This window comes from Heterocephalus glaber, unplaced genomic scaffold (genome assembly GCF_053883595.1).
Source record: "Heterocephalus glaber isolate CG9 unplaced genomic scaffold, H.glaber_assembly_v1.0 deba00001555, whole genome shotgun sequence".
Classification (NCBI taxonomy): domain Eukaryota; kingdom Metazoa; phylum Chordata; class Mammalia; order Rodentia; family Bathyergidae; genus Heterocephalus; species Heterocephalus glaber.
The window spans coordinates 8,409,004-8,433,534 of NW_028258346.1; the positions used below are offsets into that span (position 1 = coordinate 8,409,004).

Below are 24,531 nucleotides of genomic sequence, written 5' to 3' on the forward strand. Positions count from 1 at the left end.
AGAGTAAACATACACACACACATGAAGTATATTTACAGAGTTGTACATCCATGATCACAATTTTAAAACATTTTCTTTACCCTAGGAAAAATCCTCCACACCTTTATCCTCATGGCAACAATTCCATCCATCCTAACCCAATGTGACCACTAATATACTTTCTATCCCTATGGATTTGCCTATTGTGGACATTTCTAAAAATAGAGCCATATAATATGTGGTTCTTCGTATCCAACTTCTTCTTTAACCTAAAGTTGCAAACTTTATCCAATGTGTCAGGATTTATTTCTTTTTATAGCTGAACAATATTCCATTGTATAGTATACCACATTTCCTTTATCTGTTCATTATCTGTTGATGGATATTTGTGTTATTTTCTCTTTTTGGCTATCATGAGTAATGTAGTTATGAACATACATATAATCATAATTTAATCGAAAAGTTATTTTAGGATGTGTCATAATCAGCTCCAAATGTTAACTTTATGAATAAAAAAGTTTCCACAGAATGAGGCTTCTAAAATTATAGTTATTGCTAGTACAAAATTTAAGTTCATACTGAAGTAATGTAGTGACTTGTTTTATTTCATGTGCACTTTACTTTCAGGTTACAATTGGTCGCTACCCTTGTGTTGTGGAAGAAAGTCATGACAGTTCTATCACGTGCCATATTGACCCTCAAAACTCAATGGAGGTCGGCATCCGAGACTTTGTCACTTTGGTTGTCTACAACCTGGGCACTGCTATCAACACATTGTCCAGTGAATTTGATAGGCAATTTGTTCTCTTGCCAAACATTGAAATGGTATTGCCAAATACAGGGTCAACGACAGGAATGACGAGAGTGATCATAAAAGGCTCAGGGTTTGCAGGTTCTTCTGCAGGTGTGGAAGTCCTGATGGGTCATTTCCCGTGTAAAGTTCTCACAGTGAATTACACAGCTATCGAGTGTGAGACATCCCCTGCTCCCCAGCAGCTTGTGCTCGTGCATCTTCTAATACGTGGAGTGCCTGCCCTCTGTCAGGGGAGCTGCAACTTTTCATATTCAGACAGCATCACTCCTTGTGTAACAGGAATCTTCCCAGACTCTGTCAGAGGACCTGTGAAAGTTGTCATTGAAGGAGAAGGTTTTGGGACTGTGTTGGAGGAGGTTGCTGTTTTCATTGGAAATCAACAGTTCAGAGCAATACATGTGAATGAAAGTAACATCACTGTTCTCGTGCCTTCCCTCCCAGCTGGACTTCATTCTCTCAGAGTGGTGGTAGAAACTAAAGGCTTGGCTCTGGGGAACCTGACTGTCAGCAGCCCCATGGTAGCATCTGTCTCACCAACTTCTGGAAGCCTTGGTGGTGGAACCATGTTGGTCATCACAGGGAACGGTTTCCATCTGGACAACACCACAGTCACTGTTGGGGAGGCCCCCTGTCAGATTATGTTTGCCAACTCCAGTAAGGTCCACTGTAGCACCCCAGCAGGGAAAGCTGGAAAGACCAATCTGCAGATCTTGGTTAATGAAGTTCCTTACCCAGCTTTATCATTCACATATTCCCTGGAGGACACGCCATTTCTCAGAGGAATTTCCCCAAATACAGGTAATTATGATGCTAACGACTGCGTTTCCATTATCTTGATGTTATATTTTCACTATTTATGTGTTACAGTAATATCTATATGAGGTGTGATCAAAATATATAGTGACTGTTTATATTTAAAACTTATTACAATAAACAACACATGGCTAGGAATCCCCCTCAAAATACTCCCACTCACTTCAAACACACTTATCCCATTGTTCTTGCCACTTTCTAAAGCAGTTCTAGAAGTCCTCTTTCATGAATATTTTTATAAGGTATAATAAAAAATATGGTGAATGTTGCTGCCAAGGGCCATCCAGTGAAAGGACAGGCTCATGAAACCATTAAGGTGTAGTCTCATCCAATTTAGGCACCAATCTGTGACTTTTGGATCTTCCCCAAAGTCAAAATGATGATGAAAGGTAAACATTTGGAATGCATCTTGAAATGCATCTGAAAGTGGCAGGAACAATGGGCTGTGTTCGAAGTGAAAGGTAGTACAGTACTTTGAGGCAGATTGATGACAGTGTGATTTTCCTGTAATAAATTTTTAAAACTTATATATGCACTGTATTTTTTAATCACATCTCAGAATTATTGTGATTTTTTTATACAGTTCTACTTAATCCAATTAATAAATGGGATTCAAGTTCTGAGAACCCACATTTTGTGATTATTTTTCCCAAATTCTTGGGATAAAAGTTTTAGTCAAGTTCCAACTTCCATTTAGAAACAAAATCACCATTAGCTTAACCTAAACTTCAAATGAGGAAGAAATACATGTATATCTATATGCCAGAATGGATAAATTATTATCATCAATGTTGATATGGCAGAAGACGCAACTATTAAAATTCACAAGTACTTGATCTTTCTAACGTGGATAATTTTTCAGATTACTTTATTTCCATGAATCTCCAATTGATATCGTTGATACAAAAGAATTCTCTTTAAGGAGGTAGTTGACACACCTATATAAAGATAATACTATAAAATAAGATTTACTTCATTATCTAGCATCACATTTTTATAAGCTTAGATTAAGATGTCTTCTTGGTCCTTTGTCATTACGTTAATTATGCTACACTGTTTCTAGCTGTTTCTAATTATAGTCAAACTATTGAAATGCTTATCATCTATGTAATGAATTCTAGAAAGGCAGCTGGACTGTAATGGTTGAAGCATGGCTTTGAGGTTTTGGTCAAACCTATGTTCTCCTACTTCCTAAAATTTTAGACATTTTGTTTGTTTGTTTACATTAGTTTTTTAGGTACCTGTATAGTAAAAATTAAAGAAATTCATCCAGAAAATATAGCTTAAAATAGTATAGTTAATAAAGAATTCACTAGATGTTGGCTTTTAGAAAATGTTTCTATTTATATTGCTAGAAAATGCACTAGGCTTGGGTAAGATTTATTCTCTGCCTTCAGGAAGTTTACTATTAAAATTTTCTTTACTACATCAACTCTTCTTATTTAGAAGCAAATGTTAACAATCAAAATGACATATCCATAAATTTGTAGTCATGGAAAATAATTTGTCCCTTATTTCCATGGACCTATTTTCTCATCTTTTTCTTTGAATGTCTCTTTCAGTAATGTATGCGACACATAAGAGACTTGTAGACAAGTGAGATTTGAGCTGTTTAATTTACTAAAGAGACAAGGAATCCATCACACTTAGAACACTGTCCCATAGGAAAGGTGAAATGTCAAATGAAATTATAATTTTAAGATTCATAAAACAATTTTTACTTTGTATTTTAAAACTCTCCCTAACATAAAATATCTCATTAATATTTGCAGTCTTTATAATAAAGATTCATAAATATAATGATTTACATTTTCCTCACTATGGTCAATTATATGGCAATTATTACAATTACTACTTGAATTAAAATCTCCTACTTGAGACCCTGGCATTTATAGCAAGTTGTGGCAATTACGATCTGGTCATTTAAAATTTAGGTATGTGGGTATTCATTTGGATGACTTACGAAAAATTCCATACACTCAATGCCCTCATTGTACATTTGTCAAAAGAAGAAGCAAGATAGATTGAAATTCTTGGTTCAATATATATATTTTGTTCATTCATGTAAGGCCTTATCGTCAACATTCATCTATAAGTCTTTTTTTTATTCATTAAGTTTATTGGCACAGTTAAGGTATACAATATGATGACATTCATCATGGGAATTTGTACCTTTACATGATATATCTTGGTTCTTATTTTTTCCCCCTTCCCCTGCCCTCCCTTCAACCCCTCCACTCCTCCCTGTTTACAAAGACTTTGTTTCCATTTTTCCTTTTCTCATATTTTTCCTTTCCCTTCTTTCTTTTCCCCTACCCCTCCCACTTTCCCTTCCCCTTTGCCCCTTTTCTTCCTATTTCACATTATCTGTTATACCTTTTAATCTTTATTTATACTTTCAGTTTCTAACACTAGAGAAACTATTGGGTGCTTACACGTGTGTCCTATTTATTTCATTTAAGGGTAAAATTAATTCATTTTTTGTAAACTATTTTACACCTAATTATTTACATATAATTGACCAATTTATACCTGTTGAAAATATTTGACTTGAGAAAAATACATCCCATTCTCAAAAACTATTGCTGATATCAAGGAAAAAACTACCAAAAATAAAAAACTAGTAAGCCTCATCCCTAAAATATACTCCAGCCCACCATACCCTGCCCGGACATTTGTGCTTTTTAACTCTAGATCTTCTTTCTCCTTTCCTCCTCTTATCCCTACTAACCTGGATTGACAACTTAAAACTCAGTGGAGCAGTCAAACGGGCTGGAAAATAATGAACACTGAGATGATTTACTTAGTTAATATACAATCTAGTGTATACAGTAGTCAAAATGTACATGAGATGCATGTATTTTAATATTTATATTGGTTTTAAAACAATTGATATCAGTTTATTTACCAAAGTGGAGAGGTATATCTCCGAGTACACATGTCAGTATTGGAATTTAGATACATATTTATATCATGTGCTTCATTTTAAGGTCCACCAGGAACTGAAATTGAGATCACTGGATCTAACTTCGGTTTTAACATCTCAGAAATTTCAGTGAGGATAAGTGACGCTGGTTGTCATGTGACCATGGTCAATGACAGCGTGCTGCAGTGCGTTGCTGGAGATCATGCTGGTGGAACGTTTCCCGTGGTGCTGTATCACAAGACAAAAGGCTTTGCCGTGTCCACTCTTGTATTTGAGTACCCACTTCATATTCAAAGTATTCATCCGCAGCAAGGTAGTCATGAATATGCAGGAACACATAAATACAGATATTCCTCGTTTAATGACCTACCTGTTTAACGACTATTTGGACTTAAGACCCCTCTTTTTATATACAGTTCTGTATATCTTGTTGATAGAGCCTCAGTGTCTTTTTGTACATACATTTGTTTCTGCAGTACTATAATTTTTGCTGATTGTACTGTACAGTACAGTACTGTATTTTTATGTTCTGTCATAAATTACGGTATTGCAGATAAGAGTTATGCAAATAAAGGCAAAGCTATCAATTTGGAGTCTGAATACTGTGGTTACCTACTATATATAATTCCTCATTTAGAGACCAGTTCATTTAACAACATAATCGCAGGAACATAACTCGGTCATTAAACAAGGAGTGCCTGTAGCTTATTGCATTTTAGACGTATTCACTAAGTGTAGTGTGCAAATAAACACATAACTCATGAAAAGACAAATATCTTCAAAATATGTATTATTTCTATAATGTCTGATACTGGGGAAAATAGGCTACCTGACTGTTTTGGGGTATTGAGGGAATATCCAAAAAGTATATGGTTTTTCTATTTTGAAGTAGAAGGGGTGATTGGAACATGGTCTTAGGAGCCCTGTTGATCACATGTGATACAAGCTGTGGCAAAGGGCCAGAAAAATTGATCGGTGCACTCAGTGCACTGGGCTCACCTCTAGGGACTATTTGCTTCCAACAGTTCCCCAGGTGATTCATTTGGAGTTGCACAAATTCTCAGATATAAAAACTCAAATGATGTTACAAGTCAGACTTTTTGATATGTGAAATGTCTTGTATAATATGGGTGCACATAATTTCTCAAGGGTTATATATATGTTTCCAAACCATGGGAGACACTTGAACAATTACTTTTGACTGTTATTCTTGGCTCTGTGATTGTTTTACGTGTTTTTTTTCTAGTGTTCATAGTTTTACTTCATTCAGTAAGAAACAAAGCCTCAACTCAGTATTTAGACTTAATGTCTGAGAGTGAGGTACCCTAGCAGCTGACTTAATCTAATGTCACCCTAAGAGTCTAATGAAATAAATAATGAAAGGTCATTTTTAGAGACCTCAAGACATCATCTTTAGATTTGTAAGAGCAGATATTTTGCCTCTATGAACTCATACTGTAAGTTGATTAAGCATCAATTCATTTATTCATTTTAGATGGCCAGTTTTTGCAGAATGAAACATATATGTAACTGTGCATCTTGGATTTGGAAAGAACAAATAATTTCACATATTCTACTTCTCTTTTCCTTAAAGTACATTATTACATACATGTGTAAGATTTGACTAAAAAGTACTGGCTAGTAAGCTCCTTTACTACATACTCTATGTCTTCCTATCCAGCAAGGTATTTCCTGCAGAGGTGGACAGAGCAGGGACTCCATTAATGCCAGTCTCACTGGCAAGGACATTGGGTGTTTCTAATAATTTTTACAGAGTCAAGCAGGTTCATGGTTCTGCGATATCTTCTTAGCAGTATTTTAGTTTCACTGGTCCCTTACAATGCCCTGCAGAAGCTCCTTCACTAATGAGAAAAATTGCACATTCAAAGCGCAGCTTCCAGCAACACCCACCGTGTGATCAGTGTAACCATGAAGAATTCATGGAAGCTGCTGAGACACCGGGAAAGGGCATGTGAGGGAACACAGGAATAGACGCCTTAGTGATTTGCTACAGATCCTACCTGGATTGCACCTGTTTCGCAGCCATGATTAGTGATGAGCACTTTCTATGTCCTTGCTGTATCATAAGATATCCTGGATTTTCTCAATCATTTTCATCCCTGCCTCTTCTGACATGCCTGGGATCAATTTTGTCTGAACCCAGCTGATAGGATGATTTGTTGGTGGCTGCTGTATTTTATTTTAAAGCTTGTTAGAAAGCATACGTTCCTAAGAAAAACAAATCATTTTCACTGAACTATTTAGATACTCTGATGTCTAATTCTGTATTTTACATTGTGTCAGTTACAGTTACTTCATTTAGAAAAAAAATGTTCTTGAAATACTGTGAAAATTTGTGCTACCTATAACGCTAAAAGATTTTTCTTCACTCAGCAAAAAAATAAGCACACAAAAGTAGTAATTAATCATTTCAAAATATTGACTAATGCCTTCTATTTCTCTTAGTACTGTGTAATTTGTTTAAAATTCAGCCCTACTTCAATTGATCAAGTTTTAGTGTCCAGGTTTTAGCTCTGTGACTTGCGCCTGCCTTGCAAGCACAAGGTCCTGAGTTCAATACCCGGTAACACACACACACACACACACACACACACACGCACAAAAGATCAAGTTCTATATGGAATTCTTTTTTTAAAAATCATGTTTATCCATCACGGACACATAATTTTTTTCTAGTTGAAAATTATTTTAATGGTTAAAAATCTTAAGTATAATTAATGTACATCAATTAAAAAAATAATTATACATGTATATTTTGACTACTCTGAAATTCTTTGTGACATTTCTTTCAAGTAAAAGTTTAGTTCTGAGAAATAGTTTACATAAATTATCAGGTGTGACATTTACTCAGTTGTGAAGACTTAAACCAAAAGATGTTCTGTTTTATTATATTTTATCACATATGTTAAATCTTAAACACGTCTCATTTAATGTAACTTTCTTTGACTTTGGGTATTAAGATTAAGCAGTTGTGCACAGAGGAAGTTTTCTTTTGTATTTATCTTCTCCAGGGAGCTTTGGTGGTGGCCAAACCCTGACTGTGACAGGTGCTGGGTTTAATCCGCAAGGCTCAGTCCCATTGATCTGTGGATCAGAATGTGCAACTGATAGGCTCAGATCCGATTACACGACACTGTTATGTGAAATTCCACCTAATGATGGTGAGTTGTCAGAAGAAAGAATGACAATAGTTAATTTCATAAACATCACTGTCTAAATTTCTTTTTTTATGTTTTAGGTTCTTTGGGAATCCCTTTTAGGATTGTCTTGATTTAAGTAGTTTATCCGGAACTTTGTTTTCTAAGTTTATAATTCTGTAAAGGTTTTCAGTTTATGATATAAACTGATGACTCAGTTTATTGAATATATTGAATGGAGAACATGTTTATTCCTTAATGCATTCAATTTTCTTTAAAGATAGTGTTTGCTGAGGCAGGAGAATTGCCATGAGTTTGAGACCCTGTCTCAGAAAACAGAGAAGGGGTGGAAGAATAGCATAATGGATTTGAGTATGAACCTTGGTAGTACATTGCCAAGACTGAATGCTTTGTGTATTTTGGCACAAGTTATTTAACTTCTGTGTGCCTTAGTTTCTTTATCTATAAACTGAGATTAATCACAGTAGCATATTTTATAAAGTTATTGTAAGGTTAATGCATGTAAAGTGGACAGAATGATATCTAGAACATGAAATGTGATTTACTCTTATCATTACTCTTACTTTTTGTCAAAGTTCTTAGTTTATCAGGACATGTTCGTAGTACATAATGTTTGCATTCCCTGTGGGAAGTTGTACATGTACTAATACATCTTGATTCCTTTTTTCATCCCAATTCTGTTCCCTCCCGACTCCCTGCACTCATCTCTTGATCTACTCCTTTTTTGTACATGTTTGCAGTACACAACATTTACATTCTGTGGGTGGAGTCTCTACGTGTGTATAACACAATCTCAGTTCCCTTTTTAAAAATCATTCTCCTATCCCTTTCCTCCCTCCACCTTTCTTCTCTCTCTTTATCCCTCTCCCCTTTGTGATCGAACTCACTACTTCCTGTTATCTTTTATTTTGCCCTTTATTTTTACTTTGAGTTCTTTATATAAAAGAAACCATGTGATATTTAAGCTTGTGTGCCTGGTTTATTTCACTTAACATTATGGTCTTGAAGGGCATCCATTTTCCTACAAATTACTCAAATTTATCTTTCTTTATGGCACAGTAGTATTCCACTGGGGGTAAATATATTTTCTTTACCATTCATCTGTTGATGGACATATGGACCATTTATTTACAAGATTTGGCTATTATGAAGTGTGCTGCTATAAACATGGGTATGCATGTATCACTGTAATATAATGTCTTTCAGTCTTTGGGGAAGATACCTAGAAGGAGAATATCTGGGTCAAATGGAATTTCTAGTTTCAGTTTTTTGAGTAATCTCCATACTGATTTCCATAGTGATTGTGCTGGTTTACATTTCCATCAACAGTGTACAGGGCTTCCCTTTCCTCCATAGTCTCTACAGCATTTATTATTTGATTTCTTGATGACGACCATTCTCTCTGGGGTAAGATGGAATCTCAATGTTATTTTAATTTGCATTTCTCTAGTGGTTAGGGGTGCTGAACATTTCTTCATGTATTTATTGGCCATTTATACTTCTGTGAAGTCTCTTCATTTCACTTGCCTATTTTTCGATTGGGTCTTTTAGTTTAAGGGGCCTAAATCTTTGTGTTCTTTATATATTCTAGATATGAGTCCTCTGAGGAATGGCTGGCAGGTTTGTGGGTTGTTGGTCCCGCCCCTTTCTTCGTGATCACGTGGATTTCTGAAGTTGTTCTGTCCCCTCCCTGGCCTTCTGCTGTCTACCCCTCCTGTTGTCCCTGTGCCTTTCTCTAGCAGTCCCTCTCTTCTTCCCAATTTGCAATCCTGTGTCCTCTAGATCTGGAAAACTGAGCAGCTGGTGTGCAGAATTGTCTACAATAAGAGGTTCCAAGAAAAGGTCTAAGAATTTTTACTCTATTGATCATGGGCATGAACTTTGTGGGTTTTTTTTTCTTATTGCTAGAAGTTTTTATTTCTTCACATACAGCCCGTGTATATTAGATGGGATTGTGGGAAAAGGAAGATGTTACTGAAAATGTCTGGAGGTTCTGGAAACAAGTCCAGGCCCAATGGCATGTACTAAGTTTGACCCCCTTCTCATAGGTATGGGGCCTGAGCAGGCGTGTGAAGTGAGTGTGGTCAATGGGAGAGATTCGTCACCGTCCACAGCTCTGTTCACTTACACCATGGCCCTGACTCCGCTTGTCACCGAAATATCTCCCAGGAAAGGCAGTACCTCAGGGGGCACCAGACTTACCGTGTGGGGATCAGGATTCAGGTACCATCTTCACACAAGCAGGTTGCTGCATGTTTCCAGGCTCAAGACATCATGGATGCTCTCTCCTATGTGAAGATGTTGCTTATAGTCCTGCAACATGGGCCTTTCTGCTCTCCAGCCACCCTTGAGGCACAAAATGGAAGGAATAGCTAACACTTATTGAGTTATCTAGGCCAACTTACCGAGTTATCTAGGCACCTTCCTACCCACAGAAACTCCCTGTCCTCTTTTATGAGATATTTTCATCCCAGTATGGTTAGCGACTGAAGACTAAAGAGGTCAAGTCGCTTGTCTCCAGTCCTAGCAAGGAACATCACAAACACAGGTCACCACCTCATTATGCTTTCCCCACCGTATCATCTCGTCATGACCTGCTTCACTGGGCCAAGGAAACATCTTTGCATATATCAGGTCCATTCCACTGCAATTGGTCAGGTTCCTTCTTCTTACACACATTATTTATAGCTCAGATTTCTGTACTGCACTATCATCATTCTTAAAATATATGACATTAATTTCAAAACATAAACTATAGAAGGCAGTTTTAATTTCTCAAGCACTTATAATTACTTGGTCTTGTATCTTAAGTGGAGATTAAGTTCAAAACTCTGTGAATGTAACAAAAATGTCACAGGTAAATTGATCCTTGAAAATCTCTTACAAAGATCCCCATTTGGAGGCCAACAAAAAATCTCCCAATAATTCAAACCCAGGCAGTTTTTCCTTTAGCACTGGACACTTGGTAGTTTGTGCAGTTCTTTTTTATGACTTCTTGATCTCCTTGTTGACTTCTTTTTCAACAACTATCTTAAAGACTTAATACTAAAAAGAGAGTGTCAATCTAAACTTTGATGGATCATAAGGCAATATCATATCTTTTGCAAAAATGTATATGAATAAAGGGATTTGATGATGCAAAGTAGAAATTTGAGAAAAACATATTTTGTTTTCCCTTTACAGTGAAAATCCACAGGATGTTGCTATCACCATAGCTGAAGCTGAATGTGATGTTAAGTATGCCAACAAGACACATATCATCTGCGTGACAAGTGCTCATACTCCTTCAGGGTGGGCCCCACTTCACGTCAACATCAGAAACATCGGCATGGCTAAACTGGTAATAGTGATTCTGGCATAGTAATTGCAGCAATAGACAAACTAGCATTACAGTAGGTGGGCTAATTGGTAATGGATACTTTACGTTAATATCTCCAAAAGATATGTGAAATGTGACCATACTAAATTCAAAGTAGCTTACACTTCTGTGGCTTATTACTAACATTTTAATTTTTTTAGATTACTCTGGGTTGTGGTATAAGTGATAATGGACTTTTTACTATTATCATAAAATGAACTAAGAGGAGGCTATTACATATTTGAAATGGGTTGTATTTCATTGTTAATATGAATATTGATTGTTTTATATGTCTTCCTTTGGAAAATTGAAAAAAGTCTAGTAAGTCCTCTAATTTTTTTTTATTTATTTATTTATTTTTATTACTTAAATTCTTTTATTGGTACATTTTAGGTATACAACACATTTACATTTCTCATTGGGAACTTGTACCTTTACATGATGTATCTTGGTTCTTATTTTTTCCCCATTCCCAGCCCTCCCTTCACCCCCTCCACCCTTCCCTATTTACAAAGACTTTGTTTCCATTTTTTCCATTTCTCATCATTTTTCCTTTCCCTTCTTTCCTTTCCCCTGCCCCTCCCACTACCCCTACCCCTTTGGACCTTTTCTTCCTATTTTACATTACCAATTATTCATTTTATTCATTGGTACATTTTAGGTATACAATATAATGGTATTCATCATTGGAAATTTGCACCTTTACCTAATCCATCTTGGTTCTTATTTTTCCCCCTTCTTCAATCCCTCCATCCCTCCCTATTTACAAAGACTTTGTTTCCATTTTTCCATTTTCTCATATTAATTCCATAGTCCTCTAAATTTTAAAGTCTCCCATCCTCCGTTATAGAAGAATGCCGACTTCCTGTACATGGATGCTTGGTCCTCCAACTTCTCATGGGGTGGAAGATCACCCCCAGAGGAAGGCTCACTTGCTGTGATTACAAAAGGACAGATACTTCTGCTGGACCAAAGCACCCCTATTCTGAAAATGTTGCTTATCCAGGGTAAATTTCTGTTCATCTATTTACTAAACTCTGCCTATGGAATATTTTGAGGATGTTAATTTAATCAAAATTCATAATTGTGAACCATTCGTACTTGTATTATGTCTTTAATATGAAGTATAGTTTTAAGTTTTCTAAATTGAGTATTACAGTCTATTTGTGGTTGTATTATTCAATCAGTTGTAGCTAGCATTTTAAAAATAGAATAGAATTAAAAAATCAGCATGCACTGCATACCTATGGGTAAGAGTACCTTACCCAGTGCAGGCCCACTCACTGTCATTTTTATAAAATAAAAAAGTAAAAGAAATAGAAAAGAGCATTTCTCACTGATACGGTGAATCCCAACGGTTATAAAATTGTAACAGTTTGTTAAATCTAAGTGACCCCTTGATGGCCCTTGGAAAGCATATTGTGATTCTCATTCACCTGTAAACCTGCTTTCAGTTGCTACCTGGGGTTTTCTCTGCAACTTGATATTCTGTTTCTACTGTTACAAAAACACACGACTATTACAATTACATGTGAAAGAAATGTTAAGTGCTAAGAGGAAAGTGCTTGGGATTTAGTGCATAAACTTGGCCATCGTGATTTTAGCTGTTTAAAGACTTCAGTAGTTTTTCTATTTTTTAACATATGGGATAATAGCACTATTTCAGCGATTTGGAGATATTAAGTATAGGGTCTTTAAACAAATTAAGTTTCACTGTTTCCAGACTTACATCAGTCTCATAAAAATGTATCTCAGTACTTTCTTAATAGTGTTAATCAAGCTATAGCCGTTGCTAGTACAAATTAGTGGATAAAAATTAAGACAGCATTGGTTTGTATAAAAGCGTTTTTCTTTAATCTTGTATTTTTCTTAATTTATATTTTGAAGCTCTGTGCTTGTAGAATTAACTTCTGTAGTTGCACTACTTAATAACATTTAAAGTAATACTTTTTCAAGCTAAACTAATCTGCCCTAGAGTTTTTCTGTCAACTCTCAAAGTCTTGAAGTGTTTAGGTTTTTACTGTTACCAAGAGCAGAAGTAAAGTAGTGTGCACAGAAGACAGAGACAAGCAAGTGAATAATTTTTAGTAATGCATTTTCTTATGATATATTTAAAAATTTATAATTACATGGTTCATAGGTGGAACTCTAATATTTGATGAAGCTGACATTGAACTCCAGGCAGAAAATATTCTAATTACAGATGGAGGCATTCTTCAGGTATTCCAAGAACAGGACATTGCTAACCTCTCTCCATTTGTTTTTCAAATACTCTGCATAAAATGAGTAATTAATGATTCTGACCTATTCTCAGTTTATCTTTGCTTAGGGCTTTGTTATGAGGATAAGGATCTTGGTGTATTGGCTGGGGGGTTCCCTAAGGTATTCTTGCATTTTAACAAAATATAATGTTATAATATAAGACAGCAGAATTTTAAATAGAGCAAAACTAAAAACAGCTCTGAGACATTAGTAAATTCGACTGTTATAGTGTATTTGGCTGAATAGAAAATTTAAATCTTGTATCTTGAAACAAAGTTATGAACAACCGAAGAACTGATTCTCAAAAGAGAGGAGAAAAGGGGAAAAAATCCTTTTGCATGATAAGCATTGTGGCTACGGAGGAGTTTTAATTTTCTGAACGAGGCTCCTGAAATCCCCGGCAGATCGGGACCGAGGCTTCCCCATTCCAGCACAAGGCGGTCATAACCTTGCACGGGCACCCGAGGTCTCCGGAGCTCCCGGTTTACGGGGCCAAGACGCTGGCTGTGCGAGAGGGAACCCTGGACCTGCACGGTAGGAGCCCAGGCTGCCTGCGGAAGCTTCCCCAGCTTCTCTCCCTTCAGACAGCCTCTGTTTGCCCCTTTCCCTCTTCCCTCCCCTAACGGGCCAGCCCTGCCTGTTTACCAAGACTCAGAGCCAAAGTCACTCAACCCATTCTGGCCATGTCCACACCCTTCCTCTTACTAGCCACTTTTTGTCTCAGTTTGTGCTTAGCGCAGTACATAGCTTCATTCGGTTACATGAAAAGTTACATTTGTATCTTGTGGGCTCTTTCTAGAGTATATCAGTAAATTTATAGTTGTACTTTTCAATAGCTAAGTTCCAGAAATGTTGTCAGAAAGTAAAATTGATTTTGGTAGCCAGGTGTGGTGGTGCATGCCTATAATCCTGGCACTCTTGGAGGCTGAGGCAGGAGGATCATAAATTCGAGGCCATCCAGGCCAATTTATGACTTAGTGAAACCTAGTCTCAAAATAGTAAATAAAAAGGACTAGAGATACAATTCGGTGTGAAGGTCCTGGCTTCCATCTCCAGCACCAAAAAAAAAAAGCTTTTATTGTTTGAGGTACCAGGGTAACATTATTCAGAAGCATGAAGTGAGTCCTTTTTTAAATTGTCTTCTATGTTACAATAATTTATACCTTTTATAAATTTAGAAATCCATGAACAAGTTACCCTGTTATTACCATAAATATTCTACATTGTGCTAAATATGTGCAATACTAAAATTTCCTAGAAACGTACACAAATTTATTTCTAGATTATCAGTTTAAAACAATTCCTATCAACAATGACAAAAGGAATGGGGATCTGCCCATTTTGTCACTAGGATCTCAACACATTTATATTGGGTTTCTAGGAAGAAGATTATTAGGAATAGAGCCCAGCATTGCTGAAGGATTTTTAAAAAATTTTATAGAATCATATGTCATCACAAACCAAATTTTTACTTTCCTGAAGTTAGCATTCTTCTTCTTTCTTTCATGGGAATAAAATCCTAGTGGAAAATGAACCTTCCCAAAATTAATTTAATCTCCAAAAAGATGGAAATGACTGGTGCTCTGAGTAACGTAGGACGCACACTGAGGAGATCCTGGGTTGTGTGTTGGCTCCAGGTCTGCCGGTCCCTGTGGTCTGGACTCAGACTGCAAAGGCAGGGGAATGGACTTTGATTCTTCAAGAAGGAGTGACTTGGAAAGCAGGGGATTCCATTGTAATTGCAAGCACAGGACACAGGTAAGATGACTTCTAGGCTTGGTGTGTAAAACAGTGAGGATTCAGAAAGGCCACAATCTGTAGTAAAGAAATGCACACAGTCAGTGTTAACATTCGCTTGGTCAGTGATTGGAACTGCAATAAGAAATACAAAATTGAGCCTCTAAAATAAGGATATACTAATGAAATATTTTATTTGTTTTACATGGTTAAGTTACTACGTAAGATTTCATTAGCAGAAAAAGCATTTTGCTATTAAAAGTCATTTGAAAACTTCTGACTTAAGAGCTTTAATTAAATACACTCATGAATGCAAAAATGTAAATGAGTTTCTTTGTTTGAGGTCGCCAAAGAATAGGAAAGCAAGTAATAAATTCTTTCTTATCTTACAATCTTGACAGTTGTTCCCAGGGAACAAAATTTTCTTCATAAGTAAAAGGGAGGAAATCATTATTGAAAGACTGATGATTGACATAACCTTTTAGGTGTCTGACATTAAAATGGAAACTGCTTGTGACCCTTAATTTCTGTTTCATTTATATTTTAATAACTATGAAAAAATTTTAAATTTTAATATAGTTATGCCAGGGAGTAGGGCAAAGAGGAGACTTGTTTTTGCTTTAATGTTCAAATTACAGATAATATCAGGAAACAAATAGTAATTTATGATAAGAAACAGATATGTTAAGGTCATGACTCAATTTAAAATAAAAATTCGAGATAACATTTTGAGTTTGCTGTTTTCCAATTTAAAAATAGAGCCGCAGATGTTAGAAGAGTTAAAGATATGCTTAGCTTTGCAAGTGCCCATTTTTTCTGCCATTGGAAGAAATCTTAATTGTATAATGACAAAATTAAAAAGGAAGAAAATCACAGGCTTATTAATAGAATAGAAAATCTTCATTCATAACCTTTCTCTAGGGAACAAAAGCCTAAGTTTATAATTTAGCACAGAGCTATTTACTTTTAAAAAATTAAGAATTCTTATCAAGCACTAGTGAGTTTTCTACCAAATATAATTCATTGTTCATTGTTTCATTGGTGAATCATATCTGAGAGTTTGTAAAGTAAAGCAGTAAGAAAATCACTTCTCAAGTCACTTAATTGTTCCCAATAATACCTCTTACCCGCCCTGAAGCTGTGCTATTTTGACTCTGTCCTTCAGTAGAATCACAACACTCAGTATTTACCACATAGACTTATTGTAAGGATTCAGTTCTTCAATTCAAAGAACTCAGAGCAGCAGTTGGCTCAGAGTAAGTGTTTTATATGTGTTACATATTATTACAGAGGAAAGAAAAATGTATCGAGGTGCACAATGCATACAGAAATGCCTTTTAGAACATTTTTGTTTAAGAAAATGCAATATCATTTGGATCTTAAAGAACTCAGGACAAGACAGGCTGACTCCCCTTCTCCGACCCGCTGTGAGATCCTGTAATACACAATCACCCACATCACCAAACGAATATCTATAATCTCAACCTCCTCCCGGCCCCTCCCACCACAGTTCCTTCCTTGGAATTCTTAGGATCTGGTTTTCTCCGACTACCCGTCATCTTGGAAAACAACTTTGTCCTTCCATCTCCTTTACCTTCTTTCACTGCTACCCTTTACTTTAAAAATTATTAAACTGCCTAAATATTACATGCCCATTTCATCTATTTCCTCCTTACTATCCTTTTTTTTTTTCTTGAGACCCCTGAAGTCTAATTTTTTCTTCACAAAACTTCTCAGTGGCCTTCTGATCACTATCTTCCCTCATTTTCAGCACATCTCCAAGTTCCTTCAGTGCTGCCCTTGAAAGGTCTCTTCATCGGTTTCCTGCTCTCAGTTTAATTGGACTCTCAAGCCCCTCACACATCATCCTCGCATTTAGGTTTCCTTCCACTTTTCTCCCCAGACAAGTGACAGGTACTGTGCTAGGTGCTCGGCATAGAAAATGATTCAATGTGTCCCTGCTTAGAGGAGCAGCCAGGCAAGGGGGAGGACAGAGAAGCCATCGCCTCACAAGGCTGCTGTGAGCCCAGTGGGGCATTTGTGTTTTGGGAGCCCAGCAGGGTTGACTTCTAACCTCCTTCACCCTGGCACTTTCACTTGAACTGCTAACGGATAAAAACTATTTGCAAGGGAGAATAGAGTCGCAGGGAATGTGGGGAAGACACACGCAGTTCTCCTAAGCTTACCTTAGGGTGGATAGCACCGATCACACTGTAATGGATCCGCAATCAGCTACTGACACACTTGTCTCAAAACCAGGGGTCCTTCCGCCAGTATCCCCAGTGCTTGCCTTGTACCTAGAAAGTAAGCTAAACACTCAGTGTTTGTTGAGTGATTGAATATCTGAATATGTACATTATGGAATTCGGAAGTCCTTTTTGCCATGACTGGATTATGGGTATATTGGAAGAATGACAGAAGTAAACTTCAACTTAATGATTTCCTTCCTCAGGAACCTCCAATGACTTTCCTTTATCAAGGTATCTCACCTGCATATGACTAACATTTTAGGCCAGATAATCTTTGTTGTGCAGGGTCATCCTTTATATTACAGAATTCTTAAAAACCTTCAGGGTCTCTACCCACTAGATGCCAATAGCACCTCCTGCTATGACAATCAAAAAATGTACTCAAAATGTATTTGTACAAAACATACAAAAATGTATTTCTAGGGTATAAAATCAACAACTGAGAAACTCCGAGTATGATCATTAAAGTCCATAAATGAACAGCTCTTTTCAATACATTTTAGAAGCAAGTACAGTTTTGTGAACAAATCCAGCAGCTGGAAAATATTTAAGTTAATTGAAATGGATCGGTGAAAAAGTTATTCAGTTATTTTGAGAAACAGTAAAATACCGCACTTGATTTGTCTTCAGAAAATTGCACAACATATTTTTTATTTTACAAACGAAGTGTTTGAAAAGGCATAAAATAAATATGTCAAATCCATATAAAATATGACTCAAGATGGTGCCTCTTAACCTAACCCTAAATACACTGATGACACGCCAACTATTTCTTAGCTAGCCACTTTGAATCAGTAATGTTTTACCTGAGTGGATGTTCATTTAAATATACTGATAATTATTTAAAGTTTTACTTAACCTCACTCTGGAAGGAAAAAAACCCCTCAATACTGAAACTAAGTGGATTTTTAAATGATACTTTATATTAACTTTGAAAATTTTTTGTTAAAATTTTTACAGACACAGTCAAAGAGAAAATGAAGAAAGGACCATTGCGTCTGTGTCAGCTGATGGTGTAAACATCACACTCACTCAGCCACTGAATCACACACACCTAGGAACCAGCGTCACACTGCCTGATGGAACTGTGTTTGAAGCAAGAGCAGAAGTTGGAATTCTTACAAGAAATATTGTAATAAGAGGATCTGAGAATGTGGAATGGAATAACAAAATTCCAGCATGTCCTAGTGGATTTGACACAGGTAATTTTAGCAGCTGTCGTGTGGCTGATAGAATCATACCAAACCCTAAATTAAATTTGGTTGACATTTAAATGTATTATTTTAGTTTGAACTAGCTCATCTGCTTTGTAAATAACACTAAATATGGCAATTTGGTAGAGCTCAGAGCTTTTTTAAGTAAAATTATATATGTTTACCATATATTGAAGAAAAATAACTGATGTCAACATTGGAATGGGGGAAATAAGTGTACCTTGATTCTGTTTATAAAGTCATTAATATCATACAATCTACAAGTAGGTAGATAGTAGCAGGTGCAGCTTAGGTATTAACCTCTTCAGTATGAGACAAAGCTCATTGGGCTTGATGTCAAATGGCCCATGTTCTGATTTCCTGCATCAAGTTTCACAATGTATGTGAATCTGGATTCAAACTCTTTAAAATAATATTACTTCCTGTTCTTACTGACTATGACTGTAAGAATTAAGTGACAATAATGCATATTCTAGTGCAAGATTGCATTAATTCTCAAATTTGGGGGGAAAGCTTCAGAAACAATAAAACAACATAACTTTATCAGTATTCAATCAAACATTCAAATATGTATTTAGTACCTTCTCAAATATATGCAGTAACTACTTTAGGGCATGCAAATATAAACAAGACAAACCACTTACCTTTCTTACTGTCTGGAAGAGAATATAATGTGAATGTATGTAATTATGCTTCAAGAAGAGACTGAAATTATATGTGAATAGAAAGATACAATGAGGTATGAGGAAAAAAATCTTAAGATTTTATTAAGAGAATTGCAATATCAGTTTTCTTTCATGACATTTTTACAGGTGAATTTGCTACACAGACATGTCTCCAAGGAAAATTTGGAGAAGAAATAGGAAGCGACCAATTTGGAGGATGCATTATGTTCCATGCACCTTTGCCTGGTGCTAACATGGTAACTGGAAGAATAGAGTATGTAGAGGTAAGAGACATTATTGTTAAGTCATGGCAGTTTAGCTAAAGTTATCCATACAAGGAATGGGCTTTGAACACCTGCTGTTTGGCATAGTCTATTTAAAATCTGATAAGGGAGATGGGTAAGTGAACAATTTTAATACATTCAATTATTAACCCATTTGATCATGCCAAAATTTTGTTTCTGTTTTTCTCACACCACATATCAACTATGTCAGCAAATTCTATTCTTACCCCCACAAAATACAGTGGACCCTTGACTTATGAACTCAATTCTTTTTCAAAGGCTGGTTGTAATTCAGCTTGGTCAACTGAAGGCTCAGGCTCCCCTACACGGCCTTCAAAGCCTCTCTCCTGTGTCCAGGCAGATCTCAGTGTCCTTAGAGAGACACTGGCCCAGGATTTCTCAGTTAACCCCAGAGGAAAGGATGTTGTAATGTTCCTTCCAGAACCCTTTAAGGATTAAATCTTAATCTGAGACTATCTGGAAGCACAAGCAGCTGGCATTTGGGTCGTAGCTCAAGACTTTGGCCATAAGGTAAAACTAAAATTCTGGTCATAACCCCAAGTCGCTTCTATGTCAGGCTGGTCGTAATTTGAGGGTTCACTGTAACGTGTCTGGAATCCACTCTCCTTCCACTGCCTCCACCTGATCCTCAGCCTCAAGCCACATCACCCCTCACCTGCAGGACTGTGTTTTCTTCCTAACTCATCTTCCTGCTCCCACCCGTGCTCCCGTGTTGTCTCCACAATGCAGCCAATGTAAAATGCAAAAAGCCTAAATCAGATCTTGTTACATCCCTATTCCAAACCTTTCAGTGGCTTCCTATCGCATCTAAAAGAGAAAGTTTACATCCTTTCCATGGGACCAACATGAACTGACCCCAACCGCCCTCTGACTTCATCTCCCGTGACTACTCCTTGCTTACACCATGCTCACAGGGGTCTCCTTGTGTGACTATGTCAAGCGCATTCCTGTCTCATGTTATTTGCACTTGCTCTGCATTCTGCTTACAATGTGTCTTCGTGGTCCTCTTCCTCGAATACTTGTGTGGGTCTCACTCTCATTCCTGTTAGTCTCTTTTCAAATGTCATCTCAGGAGACAGCCCTTTCCTCACTACCTTTATTTGAAATTTTTGCCCCAGCTTTTTTTTTAACCTTTATTTACTCAGACTCGTAATGTGATAACTATTTTTGTTTAATTTTAATCTCTCCTTGTAGAATATAAGCTCAATTGTTTCAAAGGCTTTTGGCTTTCGGTTTCTCAGCTGATTAGCCTATGGCTAGAACAGCACATGGTGGGTAGTGGATTTCTTCTCAAATGATTTTTGTTAAACAATCAAACAAACACACAGATAAATAAATGAGTGTGTATGTATCTCTAAGATTTTAGGAGCTCTTCTGTATCTTATTAAGACTTACTCAGAGTCTAGTCTAGTTCTTATCAAATACTCAGTAAAATTGGAAAGGAGGAAGGAAGGAGGGAAGGGAAGGGAAGGAAGGGAAAAAATAAAAGCTAAAATCTATAAAACCATCCTGGGCACTCCTAGCCTGCACTGATACTGAAAGAATCAACACTCTCATTTTGTGGTACTTCTTTCCTCCTAAAACACATTGCACACCGATGACATCTGACATACAAACTGGATGAGGGTAGTTCTGTATATTAAATATTAGTAATAGTTACTTTTTTAGTTTTAGAAGGGGAATGAAAATAGATGATCCAGTATTTTATCTTCTTAAACACATATTAAACCACACGTGCACATTCACATAGATTAGCATTTTCCATATTAGAGTATCATATCATAGACATTTGAGAGAATGCATAGCAGAGTGGTCAGTAAGACAGCTTACTCCAGAGTCAGATCAACTTGGGTTTAAATGGAGCTTTATGACTGAACAAGCTACTCATCCTTTCTAAACCTTGATTTCTGCATCAATGAGATGATGTTAACGGTCAGTGGTGACTTGGTAGGATTATTGTAGACTGTAATTATGCATATAAAGACACAATAGCACACTATTTGGCACATGGCAGATATTCAAAAGTCTTTCTTTTTATGTAATAATCGAAGTATAAAAGAAAAAGAAGTCTTTTAAGAGGTTTTATTTTATAAAACATAGAAGTTTAACAATACACAGAGGTTAATAAGCAGAAGAGCCAAAGATAGCTTATGTTCATTTATTCATTCAATCATTTATTTCCAAACAAGTGTGGTCTGTAATACATTGTGTAAAACAAGGTTAAAATAATATTTTCCAATGGCAAACATGAATGATGTGGGAGATACTAATCAGTTAACAGTTGATAAAAAGTGGGAGATTATTTTGAAACCAGAGAAGAGGAGCCAGGCGAGTTCTGAGTCTGTGTGAACTGACCAACAGCGCTGATTTCTCATCTTGACAGGTGTTTCATGCTGGCCAGGCTTTCCGGTTGGGCCGATATCCAATACATTGGCACCTACTCGGAGATTTACAATTCAAATCTTATGTAAGAAACTGTGCAATTCACCAGTCCTATAACAGAGCTGTTACTATCCATAACACACATCACCTTCTGGTTGAGAGAAATATTATCTATGATATCAAAGGAGGAGCATTTTTTATAGAAGATGGTATTGAACATGGCAATATTCTGCAGTATAACTTGGCAGTATTTGTACAGCAGAGCACTAGTCTTCTGAATGACGATGTAACGCCGGCTGCATTTTGGGTGACCAACCCAAACAATACCATACGGCACAATGCAGCTGCTGGAGGCACTCACTTTGGCTTTTGGTATCAAATGAACAACCACCCTGACGGACCATCCTATGACCCACACATTTGCCAAAAAAGAATTCCTCTTGGAGAGTTCTTTAACAATACTGTTCATTCTCAAGGATGGTTTGGACTGTGGATCTTTGAAGACTACTTCCCCATGAAAACAGGATCGTGTACTTCTACAGCGCCCCTACCTGCAGTCTTTAATTCACTTACTACTTGGAATTGTCAGAAAGGCGCTGAATGGGTCAATGGAGGGGCCCTGCAGTTCCATAATTTTGTGATGGTAAATAACTATGAAGCTGGAATTGAGACCAAGAGGATCCTGGCTTCTTATGTTGGAGGGTGGAGTGAAACGAATGGAGCAGTGGTTAAAAATGCCAAAATTGTTGGTCATCTTGATGAACTGGGAATGGGGTCTGCATTTTGTACATCAAAGGGCTTGGTCCTCCCGTTTAGTGATGGCTTGACTGTGTCTTCTGTACGGTTTATGAACTTTGACCGTCCCAACTGTGTAGCTTTGGCAGTGACTTCCATCACTGGAGTTTGTCATGATAAATGTGGAGGTTGGAGTGCAAAATTTGTTGACATCCAGTATTTTCACACACCAAATAAGTGTGGCTTTCGATGGGAACACGAAGCTGTGCTAATTGATGTTGATGGTTCACTTACAGGTAACATTATTCTTTCCATTTGTGATAAAAATGCATCGAAAACAGGTTGGTGTTAATACAGAATCAAATTGTTAAAGTAGATCTACCAGCACTGCGGATCTTACCCAGCACCCAACTTCACTAATGACTTGAAAACTGTAGGCGAGCAAATCATCAGCCACAGATGAGACAGTCTTTTCTAGAAAAGACCCACACTAACAGAGTCAGTCTCCAATAAGCCCCTTTTCTCTTGCATTTACATTTTGATTTTGAAAAAATTTTGAGTAATAATTATGGAAACACTGATCAAAAAATAAGTAATTTCAGTTTTGGAATTCCTACATTTTATACTCAGTTAATTACATAGAAAAGAAACTGCTTTCGTGACTACACAAATTCTCTGGCTAGCCACATTCCATAAAAATAAAAATTTCAGATTATTTATGTGAGCAGTGACTACATACTGAATATAGCCTTGCTAGAATACAGAACTTTGAAAGAGAAAGAGTAAGTGAGAAGTCTACTATTAACTCTTTTCCTTCTGATTTAAATTCAGAATTTGTATTTATTCATGGAATATGTTAACTCTAGAAAGAAATTCAACATACATTGTAGATTAAATTTTTTAGATATTAAGTCCAGGGTATGTCACATTGTCTATAAATATTTGTGGTTTCTAGAACTTAGTGTCTTTACAAATTGTTAGTGATAGACTTACCTAAAATAAAAAGGATGTGTGTGTATGTGTGTGTGTGTGCTACTGAACAATTTTCAAGAGACAGCTAATCAACAGGTAAACCTAAAACTATTAAAAATTGACTTTTAAAAGATTTTTTAAAAGATGAAAGAACATTCATCTGAATATTCATGTGGACTGAGTTCTCAACTATAGTTGATGAATTCTGTCTCCTCTTAGCTATAGTTAAGAGGGAGAACATTTGGATCCTTCTGTTATATGAGCCTTGTGTAGCCTTCCTTGGTTGAGATGTTCAGCTCAGATTTTTAATGTTAGTTAGCATTCCACCACCGAACCTTTGCGTGAGTTTTCCTTGCTTTGTGCAAACAAACAAAAATACACCAAGACTTTTTGGTCTGACTGGTAATACAATGGGTTTTTGGTTTTCTAATGTAAAATGAAAGTCATTTTGCTTCTGTTCCATTCCCAGGGCACAAAGGGCACACGGTCATTCCACACAGTCTGTTGCTCGACCCTTCGCATTGCACTCAGGAAACCCAGTGGAGCATTGGGTTCCCTGGCTCCGTCTGTGACGCCTCAGTGAGCTTCCACCGTTTAGCCTTCAACAAGCCTTCCCCAATATCGCTACTTGAAAAGGATGTGATTCTTTCGGATTCTTTTGGTAAGTGGATTGTAATAGTTTACACTACTAATTAAATTCAATGTGTTTTACTAAACTTTCGTCATCATCTTCTTGAGTTGTTACTTAATGATTTGAACATTGGAAGAGGCATAATGCATGTATCAGTCAGATTCCAGGCAGGAAGCAACACTTTCCAAATGAGAGCTTGAGGAGCACTGAGCAAGTGCATGGACCAGCACGTTACTCTGTTGATCAGGAAGCTTCTAATCTATGGCAGTTAGGATGAAGTGTCAACTTGATTGTTTTAGGGAATCCCCTG

The 24,531-nt window shown here is 36.7% G+C and overlaps 1 protein-coding gene across 4 annotated transcripts in view; it reads left to right on the plus strand.

Moving 5' to 3' along the window:
* Positions 1–24,531, plus strand: part of Pkhd1l1 (PKHD1 like 1) — a 150,919-nt gene that overhangs the window by 68,637 nt on the left and 57,751 nt on the right. For all 4 annotated transcript variants that reach the window (XM_087190687.1, XM_087190688.1, XM_087190689.1 and 1 more), the window contains 13 exons: positions 607–1,591; positions 4,597–4,845; positions 7,565–7,714; positions 9,760–9,934; positions 10,895–11,051; positions 11,920–12,076; positions 13,210–13,289; positions 13,736–13,865; positions 14,969–15,089; positions 18,278–18,519; positions 19,344–19,480; positions 21,885–22,914; positions 24,060–24,251. In XM_087190687.1, coding sequence (XP_087046813.1) covers positions 607–1,591; positions 4,597–4,845; positions 7,565–7,714; positions 9,760–9,934; positions 10,895–11,051; positions 11,920–12,076; positions 13,210–13,289; positions 13,736–13,865; positions 14,969–15,089; positions 18,278–18,519; positions 19,344–19,480; positions 21,885–22,914; positions 24,060–24,251 — 3,805 coding nt within the window. The remainder of the gene's footprint in view (positions 1–606; positions 1,592–4,596; positions 4,846–7,564; positions 7,715–9,759; positions 9,935–10,894; positions 11,052–11,919; positions 12,077–13,209; positions 13,290–13,735; positions 13,866–14,968; positions 15,090–18,277; positions 18,520–19,343; positions 19,481–21,884; positions 22,915–24,059; positions 24,252–24,531) is intronic.